Source organism: Lithobates pipiens, unplaced genomic scaffold (genome assembly GCF_037356315.1).
Source record: "Lithobates pipiens isolate NorthernLeopardFrog02 unplaced genomic scaffold, aLitPip1_a1.2 Scaffold_18, whole genome shotgun sequence".
In the NCBI taxonomy this organism is placed as follows: domain Eukaryota; kingdom Metazoa; phylum Chordata; class Amphibia; order Anura; family Ranidae; genus Lithobates; species Lithobates pipiens.
The window spans coordinates 616,152,293-616,171,876 of NW_027507758.1; the positions used below are offsets into that span (position 1 = coordinate 616,152,293).

The 19,584-nt window shown below is 47.0% G+C and overlaps 1 protein-coding gene across 6 annotated transcripts; it reads right to left on the reverse strand.

The window, feature by feature from the left end:
- Positions 1-1,379: 1,379 nt before the first annotated feature.
- Positions 1,380-14,052, reverse strand: LOC143989267 (uncharacterized). Of its 6 annotated transcripts, XM_077489340.1 has the most exons (10): positions 13,870-14,051; positions 12,460-12,573; positions 12,056-12,190; positions 11,846-11,969; positions 11,656-11,753; positions 11,346-11,564; positions 10,108-11,190; positions 9,875-10,027; positions 6,730-6,831; positions 1,380-1,724 (listed from the first exon to the last, which is right to left on the reverse strand). In XM_077489340.1, exons 1-7 carry the CDS (start codon positions 13,975-13,977, stop codon positions 10,177-10,179), a joined length of 1,812 nt encoding a protein of 603 aa, XP_077345466.1. In that variant the 5' UTR covers positions 13,978-14,051; the 3' UTR covers positions 1,380-1,724; positions 6,730-6,831; positions 9,875-10,027; positions 10,108-10,176. The 6 variants fall into 6 exon arrangements, with proteins under 6 accessions (XP_077345466.1, XP_077345467.1, XP_077345465.1 ...); XM_077489341.1 differs by lacking the exon at positions 9,875-10,027; XM_077489339.1 differs by having other exon boundaries at positions 9,875-11,190.
- Between the last annotated feature and the right edge of the window lie 5,532 nt (positions 14,053-19,584).

Genomic DNA, 19,584 nt, shown 5'->3' on the forward strand with positions numbered 1-19,584 from the left:
AATCAGTACTAAATTGATTAAACCACGCTCCTTCCCTAATAAAGTGCAAACATGCAAAAGTGATTTTAACCGAGCACCAACATTATCATATAATAATATGTGTATAAAAAGTACAAGCACAAAATAAGTTCAGTAGGGCAAATAGTGAATATTCAAACAATGTATCAACTTCCTCAGATAGTGTACACAATCTTTCAAATCCCTGCTGAACAGAAGGTAAATTAGACTGAAATATCTTCCACCACCATCCCCAGACTTCCATGACCCCTATTACAGGTAGTCATAAAGCACATGGGTTATATTCAACAGGATTTGTGCACGATCCCAGCGTTTAACCGGGACACACATACCAAAGTGAATCCAGATCGTTTGAGCCCGTTCCCAGGAACAAAATGATTTCAAGGCAGTTGTCCGATGGTTATGGTACACATGATCGGAATTCTCGTCGGAAAAAAGCTCTGATGGTTTTCCCGACGGAATTCGGCTCAAGCTGTCTTGCCTCCACACAGTCACACCAAATTCCGTTCGTTTATAACGCGGTGACGTACAACACGTACGACGGGACTAGAAAAAGGAAGTTCAATAGCCAGTAGCCAATAGCTTCTGTCTCGTAGTTGAATCTGAGCATGCGCGATTTTTGGCTTGTCGGAATTGCATACACACGATCGGAATTTCCTTTGGGAAAATTGAGAACATGCTATCAATTTTTTTCGGACAGCTAAATTCCGATGGAGCATACACATGGTCGCATTTTCCGATGAAAAGCTCTCATCTGTCTTTTTCTGTCCATAATTCCGATCGTGTGTATGCGGCTTAAGTGGGAAAAATTAAAAAGAAAAAGGGCTTCCATAGTGAAATATTTCAGTTTTATTCCAAAAAAATAAAACAGATAAATACAAGACGAAAACTGCAAATTCTTGCAGCTTAGAAATCCATGTGCATGGAAATGCCGTGGTGTGTTCCAGCTGCGCTTCAAAAACAACGGAGATAACGTACCGGTTTCATCCAGAGGTCTCAAACTGGCGGCCCTCCAGCTGTTGCAAAACTACAAGTCCCATCATGCCTCTGCCTGTGGGAGTCATGCTTGTAACTGTCAGCCTTGCAATGCCTCATGGGACTTGTAGTTTAGCAACAGCTGGAGGGCCACCAGTTTGAGACCCCGGGTATACACCAACGTCTTCAGGAGTCATCAATGAATAACTTCTGTCTGTAGTGTGAGAACTGAGACTTCCAGTAACAAAAAAGAAAAAAAACGACATATTCCACAATCCCTTGGTCTCTCAATCTAAATCTGATGCAGGTGAGCGCTAAATAGTAATCAGATCTGACACAGACACATACAAGCAGAGCATTCAAAGACACACAGGGAGTTCACTATGCAGCCTGAAGGTGTTTTTTTTATTATGTTCGAGCTCCCACATTCGTGGGGTACAACAATTACCAGTGCTACTTCTTTCTGCATACAGTTTCAACTTCCGAATAAAGGGGTTGTTTTCCTATGTGAGACAACCTGTGAAAAAATAGGCACAGCTTCAATTTTATCAGTTTTTTATTTTTTTTTGCAATGACTGGCATGTATCCAAGTCTCTTTTCCTTCAAGCTGGACTGAAATGGGTGTAATCAACTGCACACAATATGGACTGTTATATCCTGGGTCTAGACTCCCTCTGAGGCGTTTATCACCATCCATTCCCCCGGATTTAATTTGTACATCCCTTCAGTTTCTGGAATGGAAGAGAAAACATGCAAATTCGTTTTTAGTAATTGATTTTGGAGGGTGACCACATAATCCACGAGATCTGAACGCAAGGCCTGTGGGAAAAATGGTCGTGCTCTAAATCCCCCTGCACAACTCCACGTGCCTCTGCTCATCTTTGCACCCCAGCCCCCCCTGCACACCCCCTCTTTGGCCATGTTTGCCCTCCAAACTAATTCCTTCTGCTTTAGCTCTGGACCCCACCCCCATCATCATCCTCCATCTGCCCACCTTGCAGTACAGGCTGATGGTAGGCTCAGTGACTGTGGCAGGAAGGGCTTGTTGTACATCCCCAATGTCAGAAGCATTCAGCAAAGGTGATGGTGGACTAGGGGGTCAGGGAGTTTGACATACCTATGAATGCTCCAAATTAAATATGAATGTCGCAGCGATTTACAAAATAATTAAGTGTACACTGCACATAGAGCAGGGCTGGGCAACATTAGTGACTCACTCACACCACTGGGCTGGGCCTACCTTAAGGAAAGGGCTGCCTGGAGCTGCAGCTCCAATAGCCCCTATGTTAATCCAGCCCTGTTTAGAATACCTACTTCTCCTGTAACGTGACAGTCTCGGTCACTCTTAATGACCCCCATATCTACACATTCTTTGCTGTTTCTGTTACAAAATTTTGCAAACAAGTATTTTTTTTCTCCATTGATGGGCACTGGTGAGGCTCCACTGATGGGGTTCCTAGCGACCATCCACTGATGGGCCCTAACGAGCCTCCACTGATGGGCCCTAACGAGCCACCACTGATGGGCCCTAAAGAGCCTCCTAGCGAGGCTCCACTCATGGGGCTCCTAGCGAGGCTCCACTCATGGGGCTCCTAGCGAGGCTCCACTCATGGGGCTCCTAGCGAGGCTCCACTCATGGGGCTCCTAGCGAGGCTCCACTCATGGGGCTCCTAGCGAGGCTCCACTCATGGGGCTCCTAGCGATGCTCCACTCATGGGGCTCCTAGCGATGCTCCACTCATGGGGATCCTAGCGGGGCCTCCACTCATGGGGATCCTAGCGGGCCTCCACTCATGGGGATCCTAGCGCGCCTCCACTCATGGGGATCCTAGCGCGCCTCCACTCATGGGGATCCTAGCGCGCCTCCACTCATGGGGATCCTAGCGCGCCTCCACTCATGGGGATCCTAGCGCGCCTCCACTCATGGGGATCCTAGCGCGCCTCCACTCATGGGGATCCTAGCGCGCCTCCACTCATGGGGATCCTAGCGCGCCTCCACTCATGGGGATCCTAGCGCGCCTCCACTCATGGGGATCCTAGCGCGCCTCCACTCATGGGGATCCTAGCGGGCCTCCACTCATGGGGATCCTAGCGGGCCTCCACTCATGGGGCTCCTAGCGGGCCTCCACTCATGGGGCTCCTAGCGGGCCTCCACTCATGGGGCTCCTAGCGGGCCTCCACTCATGGGGCTCCTAGCGGGCCTCCACTCATGGGGCTCCTAGCGAGCATCCACTGATGGTAGCCCTAGCGAGGCTCCACTGATGGTAGCCCTAGCGAGGCTCCACTGATGGTAGCCCTAGCGAGGCTCCACTGATGGTAGCCCTAGCGAGGCTCCACTGATGGTAGCCCTAGCGAGGCTCCACTGATGGTAGCCCTAGCGAGGCTCCACTGATGGGCTCATAGGCGGCACTGATGATCAGTGCAAAAATAATCGATTTTAAAAATCTGTCAAAAAAGTAGTTTTACTTTTAAATAGTGCTGCCATCTCACCAACAGACTGGCGTGGGGGATACAGCCTAAATAAACTGAACATAAAGAAAAATACCCTGGGATGGACCCCTAAGGGAAATAGAGGTTGATCCTTGTACCAGCAGATATACATAAATAAAAATACATTGGAGGGGATAGTTTAGAATGCAAAATAATAACTTTATTAAATAAAAAAAAATGTATATATTAGAAAAATATCTTAATATACCCTTCCCTCTCAATGTCATACCACAACCTTCATCGTACTAATAAAACAGACAGCATTGTCTGAACAATTAAAAGAAACAGTCAGCACTGATTATCAGTGTACATGTGCCCTGCCAGTCTTGCCGGTTATCGGCGCTCCTTTCTTCACACAGTGACAGCATGTTAGGAAAGGAATGCCGATAACTAGCAAATTTGTTTACATGTGATCAGCTGTGATTGGACACAGCTAATCACATGGTAAAGGGCCGCTAGGATTGGCCCCTTACCACGATCTGTGATCAGCTGTGTCCAAAAGGCACGCAGAAGGCATGTTCTGGGAGGATATCAATGGACTCCCTCTCAGAACAAGCGAGCCACACTGCAGCCATCTTTTGGCTATGGCTCGGTACTGAGGTGGTGAATAAAGGATTTGTCAAATGTTTGGGTGTCTATTTCTAGGTTACATCTTTTTTTTTGTGAATGAGTAGAGAGGCATTATGAAGGGACCCCCTTATTAATAAAAGGGACTTACAGATTTCATCAAGTCCCTCAGACCCCCCACAACCACCAGCCAGGGTTAAGGGTAAGAGGCCCTTGCCCTCATTACCCAATCAACATGAGGACAAGGTGCTTCGACAGGGGGTTCCCCATGTTGGGTACATGTGGCTTGGTATGGTTTGTCCCCCTTTCCTGGTCAGCCAGAATGCATGCTCAGATTAACAACCTCCCGCCTGCCGTATTGTCAATTGACAGGCGGGCTGTGGCTCTTCGTCCTTGGACGACATCACACGACGTTGCCCCGCTCTTGCAGCTCTTACGAGTCCACGGGGACGAGCAGTGATCTGTGGTGCGCTGTGTCCCTGGGAGACAGCACATCACTGATCTTGGTATGGTTATCGGCATTCCTCTCCTCACACTTGCAACACATGAGGAGAGGAGAGCCGATCAGCAGCATTTCCTCACAGGGGAGATCTGCACAGAACATTAGGGCACTGATTATCAGTGCAGCTCCAACAGTGCCCAGCAGTGATGCCAGTCGGTGCTGCCTATCAGTGCTGCATATTATCGCCCATCAGTGCCGCATATTATTGCCCATCAGCGCTCATTAGTGCCTTCTCATCAGTGCCCTTCAGTGCGGTGTCCTCAGTGCCACCTCATTAGTACCCATCAGTGCCGACTATCAGTGTCGTTTGAAGGAGAAAAATTACTTATTTACAAAATGTTATAACACAAAGAAAACCTTTTTTTTTTTCAAAATTTTGGGTCTTTTTTTTATTTTTTATTTTTTTAAAGCAAAAAATAAAAAACCCAGTGGTGATTAAATACCACCAAAAGAAATCTCTATTTGTCTCAAACAAATAACAATTTCATTTGGGAACAGTGTTGCATGACCGCGCAATCGTCATTCAAATTGTGAGCGCAGAAAGCTGAAAAGTTGACCTGGGCAGAAAAGGAGTAAAAGTGCCCAGTAGGCAAGTGAAGGGTCTGGGGTAAGGAAATCCTATGGGACCTCACTTTTTTTAGGGGGGGGAGGAGGGGTTTTGCGCGAGGCACCCCCTTAAAATTCATACCAGACTCAAAGGGTCTGGGATGTATTTTGGAGGGGACTTTATACTATTTTTTTTTTTCATTCTTGCTGTAAAATATGCTACAGCAAAAGATATTTAAAGGAAAAAAAAAAAAATACCCAGTTTAAGTTGTCTACAAATGGCATTCATTGCCAGCTTCTAAAAAAAGGAAAAAGAAGAAGCTGGCAATAAAAATTGTCATTTTCCAGCAATTAAAAAAAAAAATTCCTGTGTAAATGTCAGTGCTGCTGCAGCATTTTCTGTACATCACAGAAATGCCCTGTCACAGGTAGGATTTGGACATCTACAAGGGATGTCATTTAACCACTTAAGCCCTGGAAGATTTTATCCCCTTCCTGACCAGAGCACTTTCTGCGATTTGGCACTTTAACTGACAATTGCGCGGTCGTGCGACGTGGCTCCCAAACAAAATTGACATCCTTTTTTTTCCCCCACAAATAGAGCTTTCTTTTGGTGGTATTTGATCACCCCTGGGTTTTTTATTTTTTGCGCTATGAACAAAATAAGAGCGACAATTTTGAAAAAAAAAAAAAAAGCATTATTTTTTACTTTTTGGTATAATAAATATCCCCCAAAAATATATATATATATATATATATATATATATATATATATATATATATATATATATACATATATATATATATATATATAAAAAATTTCCTCAGTTTAAGCCGATACGTATTATTCTACATATTTTTGGTAAAAAAAATAAATAAATGATATCGCAATAAGCGATTATTGATTGGTTTGCGCAAAAGTTATAGCGACTACAAAACAAGGGATAGTTTTATGCCGTTTTTATTACTATATATTTTTTAAATGGCGCCGATCAGTACTTTTTATCGTAACTGCGACATTATGGCGTCCACATCGGACATTCTTGACACATTTTTGGGACCATTGTCATTTATACAGCAATCAGTTCTACAAATGCCCTGATACCTGTGTAAATGACACTGGCAGTGAAGGGGTTAACCACTAGGTGGCAGTGAGGCGATCGAGTCCGCGGGACCCACGACCCGACTCATGGAGCTTGCTGTGGGATCGCGCGCAGGCTGGCTGCCTCTTAAAAGGGCAACGTACAGGTACGCGATTCTGCCTGTATGAGCCCTTCTGCCGACGTATATCGGCATGAGGCGGTCGGCAAGCGGTTAAAAGGAGTTGGACATTTATAATGTTTCACTTTAAACATATAAAATAAAAATCACTGCTCTGACCCAAATGGATTTTTTTATCAAATTTTTTTTTGCATTGGTAAATCTTCCCCAGCGCAGTGCCCACCCCCACATGCTATATGACACCCCCTTGCCCATTAATTTGACAACTTTGGCCCTCCCATTGATTTCAATGGGGTTGGGGTTCGGCATCCAAAACTTCTTTGAAGTTCACTGAACCCTGTTCAAACCGGACTTTGGGCAGTTCGGCTCATCGCTAAGTAGCACTTAAAATGCTAGTAATGATGGCCTTACCTTTCCAGCAGAGGGTTCCTCGGTCCTCAGGATCCCATTGTCACCTTCTGGCTGGTTCACCAAATGTAACCATCATAAAAATGTGAACGTATTGACAAGTGGCTGCAGCGAGAGACAAAAACACACCGAGCATCATTCAAAAACGGTTCTAAAGTCCATTACGTTGTTTTTATATACAGTATCTCACAAAAGTGAGTACACGCCTCACATTTTTGTAAATATTTTATCTTTTCATGTGACAACACTGAAGAAATGACACTTGTCTACAATGTAAAGTAGTGAGTGTACAGCTTGTATAACAGTGTACATTTGCTGTCCCTTCAAAATAACTCAACACACAGCCATTAACGTCTAAACCGCTAGGCAACAAATGTGAGTACACCCCTAAGTGAAAATGTACAAATTGGGCCCAATTAGCCATTTTCCCTCCCCGGTGTCATGTGACTCGTTAGTGTTCCAAGGTCTCAGGTGTGAACGGGGAGCAGGTGTGTTCAATTTGGTGTTATCCCTCTCACTCTCTCATACTGGTCACTGGAAGTTCAACATGGCACCTCATGGCAAAGAACTCTCCGAGGATCTGAAAAAAAGAATTGTTGCTCCTAGACTAGCCTAGTCTATAAGAAAATTGCCAAGACCCTGAAACTGAGCTGCAGCGCGGTGGCCAAGACCATACAGCGGCATAAGAGGACAGGTTCCACTGAGAACAGACCTCGCCATGGTCGACCAAAGAAGTTGAGGTCACGTGCTCAGCGTCATATCCAGAGGTTGTCTTTGGGAAATAGACGTACGAGTGCTGCCAGCATTGCTGCAGAGGTTGTAGGGGTGGGGGGGTCAGCCTGTCAGTGCTTAGACCATACGCCGCACACTGCATCAAATTGCTCTGAATTGCTGTGGTCCCAGAAGGAAGCCTCTTCTAAAGATGATGCACAAGAAAGCCTGCAGTTTGCTGAAGACAAGCAGACTAAAGACATAGATTACTGGAACCATGTCCTGTAGTCTGATGAGACCAAGATAAACTTATATGGTTCAGATGGTCTCAAACATGTGTGGCGGCAACCAGGTGAGGAGTACAAAGACAAGTGTGTCTTGCCTACAGTCAAGCATGGTGGTGTCATGGTCTGGGGCTGCGCTACAGTTCATTGAGGGAACCATGAATGCCAACATGTACTGTGACATACTGAAGCAGAGCATGATCTCTTTCCTTCAGAGACTGGGCCACAGGGCAGTATTCCAACATGATAAAGACCCCAAACACACCTCCAAGACCACCACTGCCTTGCTAAAAAAGCTGAGGTTAAAGGTGATGGACTGGCCAAGCATGTCTCCAGACCTAAACCCTGTTGAGTGTCATGGTCTGGGGCTGCATGAGTGCTGCCAGCACTGGAGAGCTACAGTTCATTGAGGGAACCATGAATGCCAACATGTACTGTGACATACTGAAGCAGAGCATGATCCCCCTCCCTTTGAAGACTGGGCCACAGGGCAGTATTCCAACATGATAACGACCCCAAACACACCTCCAAGACCACCACTGCCTTGCTAAAAAAGCTGAGGGTAAAGGTGATGGACTGACCAAGCATGTCTCCAGACATGCCTGTCTGTGGGGCATCCTCAAATAGAAGGTGGAGGAGCGCAAGGTCTCCAACATCCACCAGCTCCATGATGTCATCATGGAGGAGTGGAAGAGGACTCCAGTGGCAACCTGTGAAGCTCTGGTGAACTCCATGCCCAAGAGGGTTAAGGCAGAGCTGGAAAATAATGGTGGCCACACAAAATACTGACACTTTAGGCCCAATTTGGACATTTTCACTTAGGGGTGTACTCACTTTTGTTGCCAGCGGTTTAGACATTAATAGCTGTGTGTTGAGTTATTTTGAGGGGACAGCAAATTGACACTGTTATACAAGCTGTACACTCACTACATTACATTGTAGCAAAGTGTAATTTCTTCAGTGTTGTCACATGAAAAGATAGAATAAAATATTTACAAAAATGTGAGGGGTGTACTTACATTTGTGAGATACTGTACAGGTTTACAGAAAAAAGTAGAAAAGTTACAAATGTACTAAGGTACTGTAAATAGGATGCAAACACAAGCATATGCAGGACTATTCCCGGAAAGAATGTAGGAATGTGTGTAGTGACAGTGAGCAGAGTGATTAGTGCCGTGTACGAAGACAGCATAGCATGTGAAACATACATGTGAGCTATATACAGTAATATACAGTAAATATATACAAAATGTGGAAGTTCAAAATATCTCTCGTAGCCTATCTTATTGGAAGTGCCATAGGGTAAACCTGGTGAAACACTTTAATCGATCTCACTTGAGACTGACGTCGAGGGGGCCGGCACTGTGACGTCGAGGGGGCCAGCACTGTGACGCAGTAGATTTGGAAAATCTCCGAAGATGAACGGCGCCTGCGCCGCGAGTGGAGGTGCTAGCCCCACCATCCAAGTGGACATAGGGCTGCAAATAATAGAGGGCCATGCTTCGGGCAGGGCCTCGCTGCGCTCGGCTTTTTTTATTCTACCACTATATCCACTTGGATGGTGGGGCTAGAACCTGGACTCACAGTACAGGCGCCGTTCATCTTCGGATATTTTCGTAATCTGTGTGTTCTGTGTACTGCGCATGCGCAGTACACAGCAGACACTATCCGATGGGGGACACTATGTGATAGGACACCGGCACTGTGGCGCAGAGGGGCCGGCACTGTGGCGCAGAGGGGCCGGCACTGTGGCGCAGAGGGGCTGGCACTGTGGCTGTGACGCAGAGGGGCCGGCACTGTGACACAGAGGGGCTGGCACTGTGACGCAGAGGGGACCATTGTGATGTAAGGGGCACTGTGACATAAAGAGGCACTGTAATGTGAAGTGCTCTCCAATGTAAAGGGGAATTGTGATGTAAAGAGGGACTATGGACACTGATGTAAAGGGGGGAACTGTGATATTAAGAGGGGTTGTGATGTAAAGGGGGCTATGACGTGAAGGGTAGGCTAAAGACTGCCCTGATATGCAGGGGGGCCGTGATGTGTTCTGGTGCTAACATGAGATTCTGACCCCTGGCAAAAGAAAATTTTACTGACTAGAGCTCCGTAAATATTAATTCAATACCCCTGATCTAGGTGGACCATCCTCTTACCTGGTGAGGTGAGGGGCAGCCAATTCTCCATCATGAAGTCCTTGAAGAGATCCCCTCATACGATTCTGAAAAGTTCCGTCATAACTCCATACTCATCCCCCTCTTTAAATTTATTTTTTTAGCAACAATATTGTAATCCCCGAAGTTTCCACTCTGAGTATATAAGAAGACATTCATTGTAACAAAAATGCTTGTGTACAAACCATAACTACCAATGATTGTTAATCATCTACCTGATGATGGTGAGGGATGGTGTGACCTTCCTGTGTGGAATCCCCGGGAACACTATAGAGAGAGCAGGGTCATCTCTTTGGTAGGTTTCTCTTGGTGGATCCATCTGTAGGAGTGTGGCCATTATGCTGCCTACCGCTAGCCTTCAGGTGCTGCTCCCACTGAGCTGCGTGGTGACAAGCCATGTGTCTCTTCATGCAAGTGGTACCTAAACGGCTGACATTATTTCCACGCGAGACACGCTTTAGGCAGACACTGCAAATGACTACGGTGCGGTCTTCAGTGCATGTGGTGAAAAAGGCCCACACAGCTGAGCTATGGGGAGTGCGTCGAGGGATAACAGTGGCCTGCACCAAGCGACTGGCTCTGTGCTGATATAATGGATGAAGGGGGGTCCTATATAGTGAGGAAGAGGTAGAAAGGGAGGAGCTGGATGGGTGACAAGAGCGGCACTTTTGCTGCCAACCGCTAGCCTTCAGGTGCTGTTCCCACAGAGCTGTGTGATACGAGCTCATATGTCTTTTCATACACGTGGTACCCAAATGACTGCTTTTGCCACGCTTGAGGCGCTTCTGACAGAGATTGCATATGACTGCGGTGCGGTCCTCAGGGCATGTGTTGAAGAAGGCCCATACAGCTGAAGTATGGTGAGTGGACCGGGGGATAACGGTGGCTTGGACCTGTAGTGTTCTGCCAGCTGGTGGAAGGAGTGCGCTTCCTCCTCTCCTCTGCGAGTTGCACTTGGTTGACGTCCTGCCTCTCTGATCATCTACCTCTCCCTCCCTTCTTAAATTTACTATATCTGGCACCCAGGAAGGGTCGGAGATTTCACCATTATCCCCCACCTCCCCATCACTGAAGGCAACTTGGCCACAAGCTACAGGATCAATTGCTTCTCCCTGCCTAATGCCCCCTCCCTCTATGCTACTGTTGTTCTCCTCCCTAAAGTCAGAAGCGAATAACTGCTGAATATACTTTCTCAAATAGTAGCCAGAGCGGTGTTCATATAACTCAGCCGATGCCTCCATGACAGTCTGCTGAGCAGAGACTTCACCCTCAACTGTCACTTTCATCAGATCTTCACCCTAAACCAACAGAATGGCAGAAAACAACATCTGTAAAATAGAAGTATTTATGATGTGAGATCACATAGAAAATATCATCTTGTAGAGTCCACACATCGTCTCCACATGTCAGAGAGTTCAATCACTTCATGTTCCAGACCCTCAACTCCACCTACCTGATGATGGTGGGGGATGGTGTGATCTTCCTGTGTGGAATCCCAGGAATACAGAGGACGGGGACATCTCTCTGGTGGGTTCCTGTAGCTGGATGACTCCCTCATAGTGTCCTGGTACAGATCTTTGTGTCCTTTCAGAAACTCCTCCATCACCCCATCCTCATCTTCCTCCTCTTTTATCACTTCTTTAATATCTACTTTATCTCCCAGGTTTCCACTCTGAATATAAAATGTAAAAAATATATAAATTGTAACAATGCAGATAATGTACAGATCCTAATGATAGAATCTGTGATTGTTTCTCATCTACCTGATGATGGTGAGGGATGGTGTGACCTTCCTGTGTGGAATCCCGGGAATACAGAGGACGGGGACATCTCTCTGGTGGGTTCCCATTACTGGATCCATCTGTAGGAAACACACACACTGACTGAATACATTGTTTCTATGTGTTTACTGTACCGTACTGCTCTCTCCTTTACAATAAAGTCTCCTCTTACCCGGTGATGTGAGGGGCGGCTGATTGTCCATCATGAAGTCCTTGTAGAGATTCTTGTGTCCTTCTAAATACTCCCACTCCTCCATGGAGAAATAGACAGTGACATCCTGACACCTTATAGGAACCTGACACACACAATGATACAGTCACCATCCAGACACATCCCTTGTCTGTTACTGGATAATGTCCCAGAATTCCCAGCACCGCTCACCTCTCCTGTCAGCAGCTCTGTGATCTTCTTGGTGACTTCTAGAATCTTCTCCATGTTGTGTCTCTCAGGTTTTATGGAGTCACATGGAGGCACTGTGATGGTCATATGATATCCTGACTTTACAGGAGGAAAACACTGGATTGGAAAACAAATAGGAATAGCATGTTAGAAACCCAGAATCGTCCTCACCTCTCTGGTCAGGTCTGTGTTTTAGTAATAGAGATCAGAGTGATGTCATGTGACCTCCCAGAATCCTCCTCACCTCCCAGTCAGGTCTGTGTTTTATCAATAGAGATCAGAGTGATGTCATGTGATCTCCCAGAATCCTCCTCACCTCTCCGGTCAGGTCTATTTATTAACAGAGATAAGAATGATGTCATGTGACCTCCCAGAATCCTCCTCACCTCTCCGGTCAGCAGGTGGATGATCTCCAGGGTGAGGTTTAGTATCCTCTCAGTCATGTGACTCCGGTCCTCACTCATCTTTAGTGATGTGGTCATGTGATCTATGCAGGTTTTCTGTAGACAGAGAATTATCTGGACTGTATTGGTTGTACAAAATAAAGATGGCGGATGTATACGGTTAATTAGTGGGCTGCTCCTAGTGGCACATGTAGATTGGGTTACTTTGTGTTTGTTGGTTTTCTCGCACCCTGCACACCTGTTATATCCTGTCCTACCTGCCTGATCGGAAATGACAATTTCCAGGTAAAGTCTGTTTGGTCTCTGATCTTTTTTTTGCTCAGTTTTAGGAGGGTCCTTCTCACACAGCTTTGAGAAGAACACAGGGAATACATACATCTTTAAATGGCAGGTTTGGGAAATACCTTAAAGGGTAAGTTCACGTTTTTTATTTTTTATTTATTTATTTTTTTGTTTTGTTTTTTTAAATTCAAGCTCCCCTATATACCAATCTAGCATTCATCTACTTTTTTTGCAAACATAGCAACGCTTTCCATAAAATTTACAAACACGTACCTTACTGTCCTCCATCCATGTTTACAAACTTATCTATTAGTAATTTCTTACTTCCTTACAGACTGCAGGTTATGACACAGAAAGGAGTTGACCAGCTGACCTCCTTAGCACACACCCTCCATCATCCACCCTCCCAGCTGCACATTTTTTTTTTTTTTTTTTTATGAAATGCAATCAATCACCCATCTCACTAAATGCACAATATACAATCAGATTGCATAGTGTATGGCCATCTTTATACAAGTAAAATGGAGGAAGCAGACAGAAACACTCAGCTGTCAAGCCCCGTTCATGTTTTTTTAGAGTGGAGCTTGGTGCGTTTTTTACTGCGGTTTTTGGTGCAGCGCAGGAAATGCACAGATGGAGAATGGAGCCTCATTGTTCTTGTGTTATCGCACCAATTTCACTTTCAGGCCCCATTCACATCTAGCATAGTGGTGTGAGCTACTTAGCCTCATTCGTGGCGCATAGGGAGGCCCATTGATAGGAATAGACTATGGTATGCGTGGATCGCAACGACGCGCGCAGGAACGTGCATGTGTGTGCCCGAGGCCTATGACTTTCCGCAGATAAACAGAACTATTTCTATTTTATATAATATATATATATATATATATATATATATATATATATATATATATATAGAAAAAATATTATATTATTATATATATTTCTAGAGGTCTGTAATTCAGATTAAAATGAGAGACAATTAAGGAGAGTAGAAAAGGACAGTCTTTCTGTTTCCCTCCCTCTGAATTCAGTGGAAGTACTTACCTCTGTACATTAGAATAGGACATAAGAGGTATAATGCAGAAGGTGCATAAAAAAGCTTATTACCTCCTCTGCTGTCAGTTTCAGCAATGTCTCCCCTCCACTTCCTCCCGACTCACCTCTCACCTGGAACTTCCTGTCTGTACCTGACATCACTTCCTGTCTGTTTTCCATAGAGACTTCCTGTCTGGGTATAATTGAGATCACCACCTTGTGGAGCTCAGAAGAACTGCACCCCCTAAAAAAAAAAAAAAAAAAAAAAATTGTCTCATAGTGTGAATTCTTCTTCTTATGATAATTATTACCATTTTACAGGATTTATAAAGCGCCAACAGGTTCTGCATCGCTTTGCAATATAAAAGGGAGACAGTACAGTTACATTAAAATTCAGTACACAAGGAATAGGAGGGTCCTGCTCGTGGAGCTTACAACCTAAAAGGGGGGAGGGGCGGGGGGAGTAGGGTTGCCACTTTTTCACCACCTGGGACACCTTTGGGTGCTCAAAAGAAAATAGTAATGCTGTGCACATAGTGCCCACTCACTCTCCTATCAGACCCCGTTCTGAGACACATGGCTATTGTATAACAGATGCCACATACAGTACTTACCATCTATCTACCGGACCGATCCCCAGCTCAACTTTAGTTTACCCTTACCCATAAATGGAGACCACACCAAGCTGGAGTAAATATTGCCCATAGCAGCCACTTTATTAACAACTCAAGTAAATTAACATAACTGTATGACATCTGTTAACCACTTGCCGACTGGCTCCTGTACATTTACGTCGGCACTTTAAAGATGGATATTTTGGTAAACAGCACCAGCTGCTGCCACAACTGAGGTATCCACCTCTTCAGGAGCCGGTCCTGTTTACGATAGTGGTGGTCCCTGTGGCGGATTCGCCACGAGATCACCATTATCGGCGGCGGCGGGAGAGGTGCCACCCCCCTCCCGCTGCTCTCCCGCGCCCTCCGCTGCTTCCCAGAGCCGTCGGCAGCAGGGGGAGGTGATCGGGACCTGTCCATGGCCGGGTATGGAGACAAGTGAGGGAAAGATGGCCCCCACCCGTCTCCATACCATAGCAGGGCGGAAGGGAAGTCATAACATCCCTTCCGCCCATACGTATTAAAGGGTCATTTTTTCAAATGAAATTTTTTTTTTTTTTTATTGCATTTAAGTCCAAATATGAGATGTGAGGAATTTTTGGCCCCAGATCTCATATTTAAGAGGACCTGTCATTAGGGTTGCCACCTGTACGGGATTCACCCGGACAGTCCGGGTTCTGAATCATCTGCCCGGTTTTCAGACTACCTGGCAGGGGGGAGCTTCATTACAATACATGCCACTGTGGAGACAGTCACAGCAGCAGTATCATTTTGTCTCAATAAATACACACACTGTGCTGGTGTGTGTGTGTTGGGAATCTGAAGCTCCTTTCTGTCTCCCCCCTCCAGGCTCCTGCAGGGTCTCCATTATCTCTGTTCCCCCCTCTGCAATCACTAGTGCTGTAGTCTGGAAGAAGGGGGAGGCAGAGCGGAGGAGATCACTGGAGTTGCTGTCAGGCTGCCCACTGTTCATCAAGAGGTGAGCTGACTTTTTATTTTACTAAGCAAAATTCCAGGAGCATTTCTTTTGTGAAGGTTAAAGATAAGCAGAATCGGAAGAGACAATAGTGAGTGTATGGGGGAGGGAGAGTCTGGAGTCCGATCACAGGATCTCCCAAGCAGCTCACTTATCTATGTACACAAACGTCCCCATCCTCTGTCCAGATTATGTGATGTCATTTATGACCACTCACTGTGTGTGGTGAGTTTACACCTCTGATCGTCCAGACTCAGAGCCTGGATAACACAGGATATATGAATGGTCATACATTACCTCCCCATCATCTGTACATACAGAGTGCTGGGGGCAGCATCTTATAACACATTGTTTTCATTTAATAGTATTGTTGTATATTTTAGTAGATGATCACAATAGCTTTTTTTTTTTTTTTAATTATAGACATCCCTATCTGACCACTTCTCAGCCCCCAACTCCCCCCCCCCCAGCTTATATCACCCCCAGACCACTTCATACAGACATCACTCCGAGCCGCTTCCTACCCCCCAGCTGAGGGACTTCATTCCATAGTCACCCCACAGACACCGCAAGAAATCCCTCCCCATACTGCCTCCATCATACCCTCTGCACCCCTCTCCTGTACATTCTGCCCCCATCATACCCTCTGCACCCCTCTCCTGTACTTACTGCCCCCATCATACCCTCCGCACCTCTCTCCTGTACATACTGCACCCATCATACCCTCTGCACCCCTCTCCTGTACATACTGCCCCCATCATACCCTCCACACTCCTCTCCTGTACATACTGCACCCATCATACCCTCCGCACCTCTCTCCTGTACATACTGCACCCATCATACCCTCTGCACCCCTCTCCTGTACATACTGCCCCCATCATACCCTCCACACTCCTCTCCTGTACATACTGCACCCATCATACCCTCCACACCCCTCTCCTGTACATACTGCACCCATCATACCCTTCACACTCCTCTCCTGTACATGCAGCCCCCATCATACCCTCCGCACCCCTCTCCTGTACATACTGCCCCCATCATACCCTCCGCACTCCTCTCCTGTACATACTGCACCCATCATACCCTCCGCACCTCTCTCCTGTACATACTGCACCCATCATACCCTCTGCACCCCTCTCCTGTACATACTGCCCCCATCATACCCTCCACACCCCTCTCCTGTACATACTGCACCCATCATACCCTCCGCACCCCTCTCCTGTACATACTGCACCCATCATACCCTTCACACTCCTCTCCTGTACATGCAGCCCCCATCATACCCTCTGCACCCCTCTCCTGTACATACTGCCCCCATCATACCCTCCGCACTCCTCTCCTGTACATACTGCCCCCATCATACCCTCCGCACTCCTCTCCTGTACATACTGCCCCCATCATACCCTCCGCACTCCTCTCCTGTACATACTGCCCCCATCATACCCTCCGCACTCCTCTCCTGTACATACTGCCCCCATCATACCCTCCGCACTCCTTTCCTGTACATACTGCACCCATCATACCCTCCACACTCCTCTCCTGTACATACTGCACCCATCATACCCTCCACACTCCTCTCCTGTACATACTGCCCCCATCATACCCTCCACACTCCTCTCCTGTACATACTGCCCCCATCATACCCTCCACAATCCTCTCCTGTACATACTGCACCCATCATAGCACTCCTCTCCTGTACATACTGCACCCATCACCCCCTCCAGAAATGTTATTTAATCACAAAACTATATGTATAGTGTATACAACATAAAAAAAGATGTTCATTACAATGTACAGTGGTAATGAATTTATTGTACTACAAAAAAAAATATTTGCCGGTGTTCTGGCAGATAGTGTCCTGCCATCATATAGCATCCGCCCCATACTGCGCATGCTCAGTATGGAGCAGACGAAGCTTCGGAAAATCTCTGAAGCTGAACAGCGCCTGCGCCGTGAGTGGAGGTGGTAGCCCCACCATCCAAGCGGACATAGGGTTGTGAATATTAGAGGGCCCCTCGCGGGCGAGCTTTGCTCGCCATGCTTTGGGCTTGGCCTCGCTGCGCTCAGCTCTTTTATATTCCTACTCTATGTCCACTTGGATGGTGGGGCTAGAACCTGGACTCACGGCGCAAGCGCCGTTCATCCTCGGCAATTTTCGGAATCTGTGTTGCTGTGTACTGCGCATGCGCAGTACACAGCGGACACTATCGGAGGGGGGTCCTTATATGATAGGACACCGGCGCTGCTAAAGTGTTTGGGTTTGGCTTGAAGAAAAGGTGGCAACCCTACCTGTCATGCTTTTTTCCATTACAAGGGATGTTTACATTCTTTGTAATAGGAATGAAAGTGACCCAACTTTTTAAAAAAAACTGTGAAAAAATAACTAAAATCAAGTAAAATTAATAAGATTTTTTTTTTTTTAAAGTGCACCGTCCCGACAAGCTCACGTGCAGAAGCGAACGCATACGTGAGTAGCGCCCACATACGAAAACAGTGGTCAGACCACACATGTGAGGTATCGCCGCGATCGTTAGAGCGAGAGCAATAATTCTAGCCCTAGACCTCCTCTGTAACCCAGAACATGCAAACTGTAGAAATTTTTTAAACGTCGTCAGATGGACTGCAACCTGGACACATGATTCAAAACCCGGACTGTCCGGGTGAATCCTGGACAGGTGGCAACCCTTGGGGGGAGGTGGTACAGAAGGTCATAGCTGTGGGTAGGGTTTCCACCTCATCCCTTTAAACCTGAACACCTTTGAATTACACAGGGTTTGAGGCTAATTTAATGCAGATAAGGCACCAAGTGAGTTTAATTACCACCTTAATCAGCCACAGAACCTGTGTAATTAATATGTGTTTGGGTTTAAAGGGATGAGGTGGCAACCCTAGCTGTGGAGGGATGACCTGTTGGAGGTGGTCAAACTACTGTTTTTAGTTGGTGGTGGCATTGCCTTCCCTCAATAAATGAGTTTTCAGGGATCACTTAAAGGTGGACAGATTGGGGTGGGAAGTGCCAGAGGATGGGAGAGGCTCTGGAGAAGTCCAGATGATTAGCATGGGAGGAGAAGATGAGGGAGCCAGAGAACAGGAGGTCTTAGGAGGAATGGTGTGGGCAATATGCTGGGATGAGGTTGGTGATGTAACTGGGGGCAGCGTCATGGTGGACACAGCCTTATCATTATTGCTAAGTGTCCCAGATGCTGCAAGACAGTCCTAGAATTTAGTCCAATGACCCAGTGTGTCCTCATCCCACAGGTTCCAGGCAGGCCCGGACTGGGACAAAAGACAGACCCAGGCATTCCAGACCAAGAAACCAATTCCGCCAGGGATTGGGGGGGAGGGACACCCACAGAGCCGTTCCCTGCACTGCAACACAAAGGGGACCGCACTGCAAAGAGGCACAGCAATGTTTACAGTGTTACCCCAAAGTCCAGTCCACCCTACACTAAAGCGTCCCCCCCCCACATCACAGCACCCCCAGCAATCACAGCCCCTCACCAATGTGCCCCCCCCCCCCACAACACAGTGCCCCCAGCAATCACAGCCCCCCACCACAGTGCCCTTCACAGCCATGCACCCCCTCTCTTCAACCACAGTGCCACCCCCACTCTCCACCTCCCTTGCACAGTCCCACCTCCAGCAGGGCAGAGGAAGGGTTCAGCCTGGGTGCCCCATTCTGATCTCCAGCTGCTCCTGCCCCCCCCCCCCCCGCCCCGACATCAGGATGACACCGCTGGCGGGGTGGAAGAGCCGGGAGAGGAGGCACAGGCATGGCTGCACCGCGGGAGGTAAGCAGTAACCACAGTCCACGTCAGCTCTAACCAACCCATGGCCGCCACCCACCTCCTGCCACTAGGTTTGCCACCTCATCCCTTTAAACCCGAACACATATAAATTACACAGATTCTGGGGCTGATTAAGGTGGGAATTAAACTCACTTGGTGCTTTATCTGCCTTAAATTAGCCCCAGAACCTGTGTAATTCTTATGTGTTCGGGTTTAAAGGGATGAGGTGGCACCGTGGCAACCCTAACTGCCACCCAGCCCAGTCACAAACAGGTCACTCCTGCAGGGACATGTGGCAAGGTGGCCCCAGCCCACTGGGCAAATGCCCCATGTGCCCTATGGCCAGAGTGGCAGTGGGGTAATGACTACTGGATTACTCTCTGAGTTCCATCACCAGGCACTGCAATTA

Bases quoted from the DNA above. Each gene is read 5' to 3' on its own strand.
- LOC143989267 (XM_077489341.1), bottom strand. From the start codon at position 13,977: ATGGAAAACAGACAGGAAGTGATGTCAGGTACAGACAGGAAGTTCCAG. The intron at 12,191-12,459 runs GTGAGGAGGATT...TTTCCAATCCAG, and splicing joins TCCACCTGCTGACCGGAGAG to TGTTTTCCTCCTGTAAAGTC. The intron at 11,970-12,055 runs GTGAGCGGTGCT...TGTGTGTGTCAG, and splicing joins CAGAGCTGCTGACAGGAGAG to GTTCCTATAAGGTGTCAGGA.